The sequence below is a fragment of the Lagopus muta genome, chromosome 1 (genome assembly GCF_023343835.1).
Source record: "Lagopus muta isolate bLagMut1 chromosome 1, bLagMut1 primary, whole genome shotgun sequence".
Taxonomy (NCBI): Eukaryota; Metazoa; Chordata; class Aves; order Galliformes; family Phasianidae; genus Lagopus; species Lagopus muta.
This window is the reverse complement of record NC_064433.1, coordinates 182,895,943-182,908,006: the sequence shown is the minus strand read 5'-3', so window position 1 is coordinate 182,908,006 and position 12,064 is coordinate 182,895,943. Positions and strand designations below refer to the sequence as shown.

General features: G+C 38.0%; 1 protein-coding gene across 1 annotated transcript in view; it reads left to right on the top strand.

Moving 5' to 3' along the window:
• Positions 1 to 1,302: 1,302 nt before the first annotated feature.
• LOC125702343 (uncharacterized) overlaps positions 1,303 to 12,064 on the top strand; it is a 131,724-nt gene continuing 120,962 nt past the window's right edge. Inside the window, 1 exon segment of the mRNA XM_048965532.1 lies at positions 1,303 to 1,521. Within this exon segment, the coding sequence (XP_048821489.1) occupies positions 1,303 to 1,521 (219 nt within the window).

Here is a 12,064-nt window from a genome sequence, read left to right as displayed (position 1 = left end):
CTGCCTATAACTGGTGGGCTTGCCTGTCTTGCAAGAAATTGGCTAGCATCATGATCCTGAATTTGTCGTGGTAAAAACAGATTTTGCAAAGATGTAGAGGATGATTTTGCTTAAAAATCAGCTACTGAAACAAACATCTAAGAAGTCATTTATTTCTGTGCAGCATTAAAATAACTGGCAGCACTGCTGTGAGTAACAGTAAAATGTATTTGTGCTTCATGCTGCAACAAAATGATTTTAGTAGGGGCTAGCAGAACCTGAATGCCAATAAGGTACTGAGAGTTGTGAAACATAACCACCACACCATATAGAGGTTTAGGATTTGCTCAGCTTACTACAAAATCAATAATGGGATCGTTTGTAACAAAATCTATTTGCTGAGAAGGAATGTCAGTGCAGGTATTCATCACAGGAACTGGATGGAGACACTGCAGTGCCAATGCCAAGGATACAAATGAAGGTCTTATACAGTACACTGTATAATAGCTGACAGTTTCAGAAATTTTGGGGACTAGAAGGATCTTAATGAAAGTGGGTGAATGGGAGGATATTATGGAGTGAAAATATCCACAAAACTCTTGAATTATTTTGAACTCATGTTTTCCAAGATTAGCTCAAATCAGAGCCTCCTGTTTTCTGAATATTTCTTTTTTTCTCTTGTGAACAATATTTGCTGGCTAAATGAATCTTTTGGTAGCAAAAACCGTCATTTTTTGCTCACCAAATCTGTTCTGACCCTTGATGGAAGTAGAATTTTCTTTCATTTTTATAGTTCATTATTTTCTTAATTCGTATTTCTCCTTCTCTGCCTTAATTATACCTTGGCTCGTGGTCTTTTCAAATTAGAATGTAAACTCAAAATGATCAGAGTTCAAAACACAGCTGTGGTTTTCAAGGCAAGAGTAATACAGGTATGCTGCCCAAATGACTGTACTTGAAAGAACTAGAAATGCTATCATTTCAAGGTGGGTATACAAAAATGGAAGTACCGCAGATGCACAAAACCCTTTTTCTTCGATCATCAGAAGGGGATTCTTTAAATACATTGGGAGGAAGAGACAAGAAAATGAGTGTGTACCATCTGATAAATGAAAAGGGAGAGCTGGCCTCCTCAGAAATGAAGAAGGCTGAGGTGCCTAATGAGATCTTTGTCTTGGTCTTTATGGCCAGTCAGGTTTCTCACAACTTTTGTGTACCCAAACTTGTAAGTCAGAGTTAGGGGTACAAAAACCCTCACAATGTAAGTGTGGAGCAAGTCTGAGACCATCTGATAAATGTGTACAAGTGTGGGGACCAGATGACATGCGTCCCAGAGTTCTGAAGGAGATGACTGATGTGGTTACCAAGACACTCTCTGTCATATTTGAAAACCTGTGGCTGTCAGATGAAGCTCCCAGTGACTGGGAAAAAGGAAATATTCAAGAAAGGGAGAAAGGAAGACTTGGGGAACTGCAGACTAGTGATCTTCTCATCTATGGCAGGGAAGATCGTGAAGCTGATCTTCCTGGAATAGATGTTAAGGTACATGTGAGATGTGGAGCTGATCTGAGACAGCCAGCATGGCTTCACCAACGGCAGATAGTGCTTGACCAAAGTAATGGACTTCTATGATAGATTGATAGCATTAATAGACAAAGGAAGGGCAAATGATGTAATCTACCTGGACTTTGACAAGGTCATACAGCACATTCCTATTTCTAAATCTGAGATAAATGGTTTTGAAGGACTACTTGGTTGATAAATAATTGGATGGTAGTAAACAGAGGGTTGTTGTCAACTGCTCTATGCCCAGGTGGATGCCAGTCATAAGTGGTGTCCCTCAGGGGTCAGTCTTGGGACTAGTGCTCTTCAACATCTTTATCAATGACATAGATATCGGGATTGAGTTCACCCTCCAAAAGTTTGCTGATGACACCAAGATGAGTTGTGCAGTTGACACAATAGAAGGGAAGGGACCTGAATATGCTTGAAAAGTGGGAACATGAGAATCTAATGAGGTTTGACAAATTCAAGTGCAAGGTGTTGCAATTAGGTCAAAGCCATCTCAGATACAAACACAGTCTGTGAGAAGAACTCACTGAGAACAGTCCTGTGGAGAAGGAATTGGGGACGCTGGTGTATGAAAAACTAAATTTGAGCTAGCAGTGAGCCCTTGCAGCCTGGAAGGCCAGCAGTATCCTGGGTTGCAACAACAGAGAGGTGGCCAGCAGGAAAAGGGAGGGGATTACCCCTCTCAAATGCCCTCATGAGCCTCATCTGCCTCCAAGCCTGGGGCTCCCAGTACAGAAAGGATGTGAAGCTGTTGGAGTGGGTTCGCATCAGGGCCGCAGAGATGATCAGAAATCTGGAGGACTTCTCCTATGAAGAAAGACTGAGGGAGCTGGGCTTGTTTATCTTGGAGAAGGGAAGCATCAAGGGAGACATCACTGCTGCCTTCCAGTACTTGAAGAGAGCCTTAAGCAGAAGGAGGACCGAATGATAGTGCCAGGGCAAGGTGGAAAGGCTTTAAACTAAAAGAGGGTAGATTAGGTTAGATGTTAGGAAGAAATTTTTTACTCAGAGGACGGTGAGGCACTGGAATAAGTTGTCCAGAGAGGTTGTGGATGCTCCATCTCTGGAAGCATCAAGGCCAAGTTGGATGGGATCCTGGACAGCCTGATCTAGTGGTTGGCAACCCTGACCATTACAGGAGTGCTGGAACTACGTGGTCTTTAAGATCCCCTCTAAACTAAGCCATTCTGTGATTTTCTGTTAGGGATAGATTTCTTCTGAAGCATTTAGGTATTTACCTTGTAGCAAGACATAGCTAAAATTAAATTAGTTAGTTTCATTGAACTGGATTAATTTTTGTTCCCTTTGAGTGTTCTTTATATTTCTAGATATGTTCCCTTAAAGCGTGTATCTAGAGGTGGGTACACGAGTGGACTATCAAAAAATTATTCCTGATATCTGAAAGCTTCTTCGTTCTTGTAACAAATAGCCTTTTTTGAGTCTTGTGGTTTGGGTTTTATATGCGCAAACAGTTCACTTTGGGTCAAGGAATGTCACTCATTGCATCAAACTAAGGACAAGACTGTTTTTCTCTAGCACCATGTTGTGGCCTTGTGCATGTGAAACAAGGAAGCAGACTGCTACCTTGCTATGGTTTCCTGCTGTATGGATGGGTTGTATTGATAGAATGCTATCATCTCCACCAGAAGAAATGTCACCTTCCATGCTCTGAGTCTTGCTTTTAACCAGATGTCTCCTAATCTATGCATATGTAATTCAAAACATCTCTGTTCATCCTCCACATTTTGACTCTAGCTGCATAGAAAGTGGGAATTGGTCAACACAACCAAAATCTGGCAGTTCTGTAGAGTAAGAACTGGACTGCTCATAGCAACATTGAATTTTAACACCATTGTGATTACTGTGAATGATGATATAACCTCTCACCAGAACCTAGAAAAAAGAGAGAATAAGTGAGAAATCTAATATCCTTTAAACATTTGCAAATGCTAGTCTTGGCTCAAGATCAATATTAACACTCAGGACCTGCAATACAATATTGGAATTACACAAAAGAAAATAATTCAGTGTATAACAGATTAACAGAAATTGCTGAAGATTCTGAATCAGCTGGAAAGACAGCAGGAAAAATGTTGGTGATAAGTTGCTTTGCTTTCTTAGGGACAATTGAAGTGGATGGTTTGATTTGTGTGTTTGACAAAACAGTTTTTGGAGGATGCTGCTGGAAGTGCAATAGCAGAGCAGTAAAAGAGCAGGATGCTGATGGGTTAAGTGCCCAATTAAACTTAATCACATATCTTTAAACAACCGCCACAGCTGCAGCATCTGGTATCTGGCCATTATCATTACAGATAGTTGGCACAAAAGGACAAAAACCTTTGTAATGAATGCCTACTACTATGGATGATAGTACAATCAAACTGTTCTTTAGCAAGGAAAAACTCAGTGGTGTTTTCCTACCACAGACAAGGATGAAGTCTCTAACAGTTCTTTCATAAAACACAGCCCACTTCTGTCTGACAAGTGGCTCAAACAGAAGTAATATTGCTACTAAGAAGTTCTTAAATGTTTAAGGTGTAAGCAAAAATAACAGAGACAAAAATACAAAGATCTGGGAAAAAGCTTGGTTTTATTTTTTATTATAAAAAAGCATCAGAGTTTTCTACAACATTACTTTTTCTGTTCCTTTGCAACATCTGATACAAACTAAATGAATCCATGTGTAATGATCCAAGTCTGCCACAGATTTTAGTGAGTTACTCTAATATGGTGGCAGATGGTGTAAATCTGTGCAAAAATTTGGCATTAATTGAAATCTGTGTTGTTTTCAGGGACTTGTATGCTTGCAATCCATGAGTTCCATCTGAAATCACAATTAATTTCATCTGCTTGGATGAAAGCTTGAGCTTCATTTAGCCTCGCAGACTATTCCTTGCCTTGAGGTTGTCATTAGTCTTCATTCTGAGTTAGAAATAAGTGTATGCTATGAAGACAGAGGGTGGAAATTAGTGACAGGCAGTCATTAAAACACAAGTTTGGTAATTCAAAGAAAGATTTCCTTGGTCCAAAATCTAACAAGTGCTGCATAGTAAGACAGTTTTATCAAACTTTCATTCTAAGAATGACTTGGGAGGAGGGCTTGGCAAAATGCACTCAATCAGCTTGGACAAACTTGACCTGATTGTTTGACACGTGTTGGAGGAACAAAGACCAGGAAACAGGACTCTGATTAAGTACAGGTGAATTCTATTCGTCAGTGAGGAGACATAAGTCCATAGCATAAGACACCTCTTTCTTTTTTTTTTTTTTTTGTTTTTTTTTTAATTTTTAAATAACAATAATAAAAATATGTTATTCTGTCTTTAGGAAAAAAATATCTGTTTTTGCAAAGCATCTTGTGATTTTGTGTACTTATTTTTTAAAACCTGTTATGACTTACCATAGCACTTATTTCCTACAATTACTGAACTCCTCTTTCTCATTGCTCTTTCACCTTAGTTTTAGTATGTTTTAGTATGGTCAGGAACAGGACAAAACTGTATATTCCCAATAGAGCTCAAGTACCTTGCAGGTGTACCCAGGCACTCTCCTTCTCGAATGTAATAAGACTCTTCATTGCTAGCACAGTCTGTAGCCATTATCCTGTGTTCTCTCCATTTGTGGTGATTTATCTAGGGCACCTTGTAGCTACCAGATACCAACATAATTCCTTTGTTTCAAGCACAGATTCTGAAATTCATCTTGGCTCATGAAAGAATAGAGATAATTACTGAAATATTTCTCCTCTTATCTGTTCCTTAGTATGCATTAAGGAAAGAAACTACATGCCCTTGAATGACTGGTGTACTGAGATGAGGACTTTCTTTTTCACAAGATCGTTAGAAGAACAGTGCCCAGGATTGTGACAAGAAAAGTTATTGATGGAGAGAGAAAAGAAAGTAGCTCAAACTTCTTTCTCTTGACATTATATATATAAATAAGGTGAAAATATTAATATCTCAAACACTCTACATATAGTCTTTAGCCATGAAGGGGAGAGAGGCACATCCAGAAAATAATGCACAGAGAAACAGAAAACATCCCAAGGTGTCATCTAATATATTTTCTTGCTTGAAGGCAATACCAACCTTATCTTTATTATTCCTAACAGATGTTAGATGTTCCTAACTTGTTCTTAAGGGCCTCTATGATCTCTCCAGACAATCTAATATAGCTCTTTATTATTTTTATTACTAGATTAATTTCTTCTTTTTCATAATAACTACCATGATCTTTCTTGATACTATTTAAGTCCATTACTTTCTGTCACATGAGTAATGAATATGATGAAAATTCTCCTTTTCCCTTTTCCACCTGAAGAGTGTTCTTTAACTCTGACTTCATTGTTCTCCCTTCATGGATCAGTTGCTTTTAACTGCACACAATTCCTCCTGCTTGTGATTGGAGTGTCTCCAGTGAGTAAATTCCCTTCTTGAAATTTAGTCCTTCAGATGGGACACCACAAATTAGTTCTCAACATGCTGTATAAAATGTCTGTGGATTATATTTCTGCTTCTATGACCCATTACAATATTCACTCTTTTCACAAAAGCATGACATTTTAGATTTGTGCTTAGCTAATGATCCATATTAACTCCCAGGAAGCCTGAATGGTTGTCTCAATCTACCTAAAATATTTTATGTATAATTTTGTCTTATTTCTTAAGTTAATATTTCCAAGTTTTAAAGAAAACTGTCCTACAAGATATTAGCATTTATTTATTAGCCCTGTCCTGATGCTCAGAAGTCATGACCCTCGTTCATTCTGTCATACACCCTGTGCTGCACCACTGAGGTTATGGATTTGTGGAATGATGAGTAGTGCCTTAACCAGAGCAGGAAATTTCAGGATATTGGATCTTTCTTAATAATCTTTTCACGGTAACAGAGAATGACAGATAAACACTCCTTGCGCAGGCTCCTATGGCTAGTTTTAAACCTATCTCATGCACATCTTAAAGGGACTGAAGCATCATCCTGTAAGGCCTTTGCTGTTGAATATATAAAGAGCTAGCTAAATTCACAGTTAAAACTTAAAGATTTAGTGGGGAAAATACCTTCTGTTGCAACCGTGGGACAATCAAGTACTCCTATGTGAGTCTCAACATTTGTATGACTTGGGATTTTCCTATTTTCTTCCATATAATCCAATCTATTTTTTTTTTTTTTTTTGAACTGAAAAAGCTTCCACTTGATATCATGGAAAAAAGTCTTGTCCTTTGGAAGTTCTTTGCTCTTCCAACTTGATTCATCAGACTGAACAAATCTGAAACAGGATCAGAGACACAATCTGTGTAGAAATTAACATTAAAGAGAAATAACATTTTTACATTGCTTAAAACACTAAGCAATAATGTTTCCAGTATCTAGGCATCTGAATCAAATATCCACGTCAATATAATTGTCACAAAAGTCCTCCTGAAAATCAAGTATTCTTTCAAATATTTCTAGTCAATAAGTCTAGGAAAAACTCAATCATAATGTGGAATTTCTTATTTAAATTAGTAATCTGTGACTATGGCAAGCACTGGATCAGAAATAAATAAATAAATAAATAAATAGATCACGTCAACAGAGGAGAAAAGGTTATTTAATTTTTTTTTTTCTGGACCCATGTAACTAATTTTAATGTTAAAATATTCAGAAAGTAAGTTTGAATTCAGTTGTCAAAAACAAAAATTCTCATAGTTTGAATTAAAAAAAGAAAAAGAAAACAAATTACCTTGTACTATTAACATATTTGAGGTATAAAAACATATATCATGTACATTGGGGATTAAAAATTACTGATGATGACTGAGTGATGAAGAAACTATGAGTGCAAAAATGGAATTTCATTACATAACAAACAGAATTTCCTTGAATTTGTTTGAGTTGGGCCATGTTTCAGTCAGAACAAAAAAGCACATAGGCAACTCATGTATTTAATCAGCTCTGGCTATACATATTCCCCTGTCTGAATGAACTGGGAAATATTTTGTATCTCTTTTATTGTCAGTAAAATTTCATTTGCATAAGTTCATCTTGTAAAAAACAGTTACCATGAAAAATGAATTGTAGTGAAAGATTACCAGATGTAGACTTCAGCTAAACTAATATAATGCCTACTACTTGAGTGTTTGGGCACAAATATATTAAGACAGGAAAGATGTTGAGAAGATCCAGTGGCTTTATGGAGAACTAGGTAACTTGAATTTTTTTGCCATTAAAGGCTAGATGTTATATTGCCCATCTGATAAGTTAAGTTTTGCTGTTTATTAATACCACCAGATAATTTCTTGTTTGATGCTCTTTCTGTGTTCAGATCCTAGGAGTACATAGGCTGTAATTCTGTAAATGGAGAGTTGAGGATTCTCTGAAATCTAGGGCTACTGAAGAATGAAGGTAACTCTCTGCTGCAATCTTCCTTGATGGCCCAGTGAAGAAGCTCTACTGGAAGTGTGCTAGGGACAAAAGCATCGCAGGATGTCAGCAGTCCTGCCTGTGCAGCTGTGGTTAGTACTAAATGGCAGAAATTTCAGGAGCTGCTCTAAATTCTGCTGAGTTGAACTGCCCATACTAACTGTATGCAGAAGGGAAGGGAATATAGCCTTGAGTTCTTTTTACAGTCTCGGAGCCTGATGTTTATGTTGTAATACACCATTACTTCCAGAAAGAATTGGCTGCCTTTGCTGAACTGGTCTAATATTTGCAGACCTTTTCCAGTTGCTGTATCTGCAATTTGATTTAGAAAGAGTGGGGGGGTGAAAAGCAGAGAAACTGTTTAATTAAGGAAAGTTTAATGTCAAATCAGAATCAGAAAAAAGGGTAAGTCTTCAAAGTCAGCATCAAGTTGAATAGAAGGAATTTCTTTTTATGTTCTTTTTAAGGGAGAGAAACAGACAGACAGGACCATAATACATGTACACATTGCACCTTCTGTGTGTTTGACTGCCTTTATTTATGGAGATCATTCCTCACGTCCAGTTCTCTTGGAAATCTTACCTATCCTATCTATCATGAGAGATGTTTCTTCTTGACAAATATGCTTTAGGGGATAAATCAAACATTATTGAGCTGTCACTGCTCACAGGTAGTTTGAGAGATCTCCACTCCCAGATTAGTTCTTCCCATGCTTTTGGATATTTTAATATACAGAATAGACTTAGTATTTACTAAAACTGAAAATTGGAACTCTTTTTCTTTTTCCCAGCAAGTTGGTCAGTTTTGCTGGTTGTCTTCTACTTGGCAGCTTTCAAGATTTAATAATTAAACTGTGAAGAAAAAATAGAATTCCCCAACAATAGCAAATGCGGTCACATGCAGACATTGTGGAGAAAATAAAAACTGGGGAAGCAAGGTGAGAAGTTTCTATAGTGGTTTTGCATCAGACATTTAATTCCAAAGCTGTATATTTGTTTGTTTGTTTGTTTGTTTGTGAAGAGCAGGTGGACATTGACACTTCTATGTCTAGAGTTTTGGCCCTTAACTGATGTGGAATGTGCTTAGCAGGACCTTTGTGGACAGCACAAAATGGAACACTCACTGCAATTTTGCTGCAAGTTCTCATCACTGCCTTTTACCTTGCTCATCTCTGGATGATATCTGTCAATAAATTCAGGGCTTTCAGCAATTAATTCAAATTCCTCAGCAGAACTTTTCTCTTTGGAAAGTGTTTCTTGCTAGATAAGGTCACCTGAATCCTAAAAAGCAGCATCTCAACACTCCACCAACTTTGAGTAGGAGGTAAACTGTACCCTGCTAGTGTTGATAAGAGGAGCCGTGACAAGGTCAAAGTGCCAATTAAAACATTAATCAACCATATTTTTGTAAATAAGTTTGTGACGATATATGGCACCTGTCTTATATAATGTGAATTTTTGTCTGGATACAACCACCAAACACCCCTTACTAGAACCCCAATTTAACACAGTGCATGTGCAGTGCTAAATTTTAATATGGAGGTATTCAAAGCCAGGGTGGATGGGGCCCTGGGTAGCCAGATCTAGTATTAGGTATACAGTTGGTGGAGTTGGTGGTCCTGCCTGTGACAGGGGGTTTTGGGATCGATGATCCTTGAGATCCCTTCCAACCCAAGCCATGCTACAACTCTATGAATAGCTAGGCACTTTATGGAAATCATATGAGTACTTGTGTTAAAATGCAGAAAATCTGTGTGTTTTTAGATTGTGTGAGTGTGTGCTGGGAAGGAGTAATCCCCTGTGCACCCAGTGCTGTAGTAAAGTAGTGTCCCATCTAGGACACAAACTGAAGCTGAGAAAATCTGTCTATCCACCCTTTTGTAATTTTGAGGACAGCAACTACCAGAAATATTTACAGGTGTGAAAAAAAAAACAGCAAGGTAGTGTTAGGAGTCACAAAACCTTCTTTTGGACAAGGAAATTTTAGTTACAAATTGAGAAGTAAGTCATTTTTAGCTTTCTAAATCTGTTTCCTGAACTGACTTACTTTCATAAAGGACCATACCTTTTGTTTTGGAATATCAGCCCATAGTGGTGTTGTAGCCAAACCACTAGAAACACCAGGATTTATTCCTTCTGACCTTGCTTGCTAGATTTCTGTACAATACTTGAATGCAGCAGAATGGGGAATTATTAATGTCAAGAATACCTTCTAAACAGAGCTGATCATCTTCATAAACACCTCTAAATGTCTCATTACATGAAAAAGAAAAGTCCAACACTTCTGCCATAGGTAATTCTGTAATATTTAAAGTAGCTGGGGAGCCAGTGGTTCTTAAGAAGGTAATATAACTTGTGCATTAGAGCTGTGGTACTTCAGTACAGTATGAGGAAATTGTTTTTTCCTGCTTAACTTGTTGCTGTTTTAACATGAAGCTGAAAAAACTGTTGCTTCTCTCCCAGTGAAGCAGTATGAACTAGGCAATAGCATAGACTTTGGAAGGTCATTGTAGAATCAGAAATGACACGTCTTTGGATTTAACATGTTGGTCTGATTCCAAGGCAACCGATTTCCCCTTGATTATTAAACAAGAAAACAGAAAGTGCTTGGATCAACCTTCTGTTTTGAGTTCATGCAGCATGGAACACAACAGAATCCTGGTCCTTCAAACAGTAATGATTGATCATAGCTCATCTCCATGCCTGTAATAGGTTTAAGCAGTAATTGCTGTATCAATGCCAAATGATTGACAAAGGTCAAAATAAAAAGGGAGAGAAGATCGCTTGTCCCTGACACCAGGGAAGTAATTGTTATCAGTAGCTCCACTAATGACAAAAGTGCTGAGCTTGCTTTTTTGGACCCGCCTCAAAAACTTGATTATGTTTCACTGGTGTCAATGCCTCACTGGCTGCATGCTGATGACAGTAATTTTTCTTCCTACTTGATGTTGACCATTACAGCTGTCCTTGCAGGAAAAAAAATCAACACAATCTCATTATACTTTCAGCAACATTCTTGTGGAGCAATAAAACAGACTTAAAGGGAGATACCCAGCAGAGGTGAGTAGTGAAGAGTGGTGCAAAAAAGGGAGATATTAGTCTTGGTTGGACCACTGTGCCTCCCCAAAGAGACAGAGAAACCATGGCCATTTGAAAAGAACAGTGCCTGAAGACATTTTGCAGGCATGGAAGCAGTTTTTGGAGGTGCTGGCAGTGTCATTGCTATTGTCATCATCAGCTCAGGTTTGGATTCTGGGGCAGATGCTCTGGTCATCACATCATTTTTTCAACTTCATCCTAACTTAAAAGTTTTGGTGGTTAAAATACCCAGCTCTTAGTTATGAAGCTTACACAAGGTACAAGTGAATTCATGTATGAACAGTGAGTTCTGCCAACACTGTTTCTTGTCTACCTGAGCAATCCTTCTCCTAAAAGAAATTGCTAGTATTTTTGTTTGTGCAAGATTTCAGGAGACTGCAGAAGCAGAAAGTCAAGCCACAGGTGATTTGAGGGCACTGTATGATGAGGCAGAGAGCAGCTGTGGGCTTTAGAGAAGGCAGACAAATGGAATTTTTTCTCATAGGAAAATAATTTAGAAAGCTTATGTCCTCCACTGATTAAATAAATCTGAAATCATTCCCTGGCTCACTTAAAGTTCAATCTCCTTTTCAGATTCCTTCCTAAATGCTGATGAAATTACAGATTGGAGGCTGCTCACTAAGATACAGTACAGTTTTCATCCCCTGTGTTCATCTGAGCACAATTCTAACTCACTGTTTATTAGACAAGTTGTCATGGTGCAACTAAAGCAATTGAACTGCATAGCGCTAAGCCTTGGACACACTCAAACCAGTTTGTATCAACTGACTTCAAAGGCCCGTTTTCAGCTCCCAGAATTAAAGTAAAACTTTGACTGGTGTGTCTCTCTATTAGATGTTTGCATCCTTATTAGTGGGTAAAAATTGTAAAAAATTATGTCAACTTAGTTACTCTGCTGCAGAGTTTCATATGTAAGAAAGACTGCATTCTGCATCACCACTAGGATCTGAAAGCTTTGGATCAGACCAGATAGCACCCTGCTATCTGGTGAAAGCTCAATGTCAATAGGATAT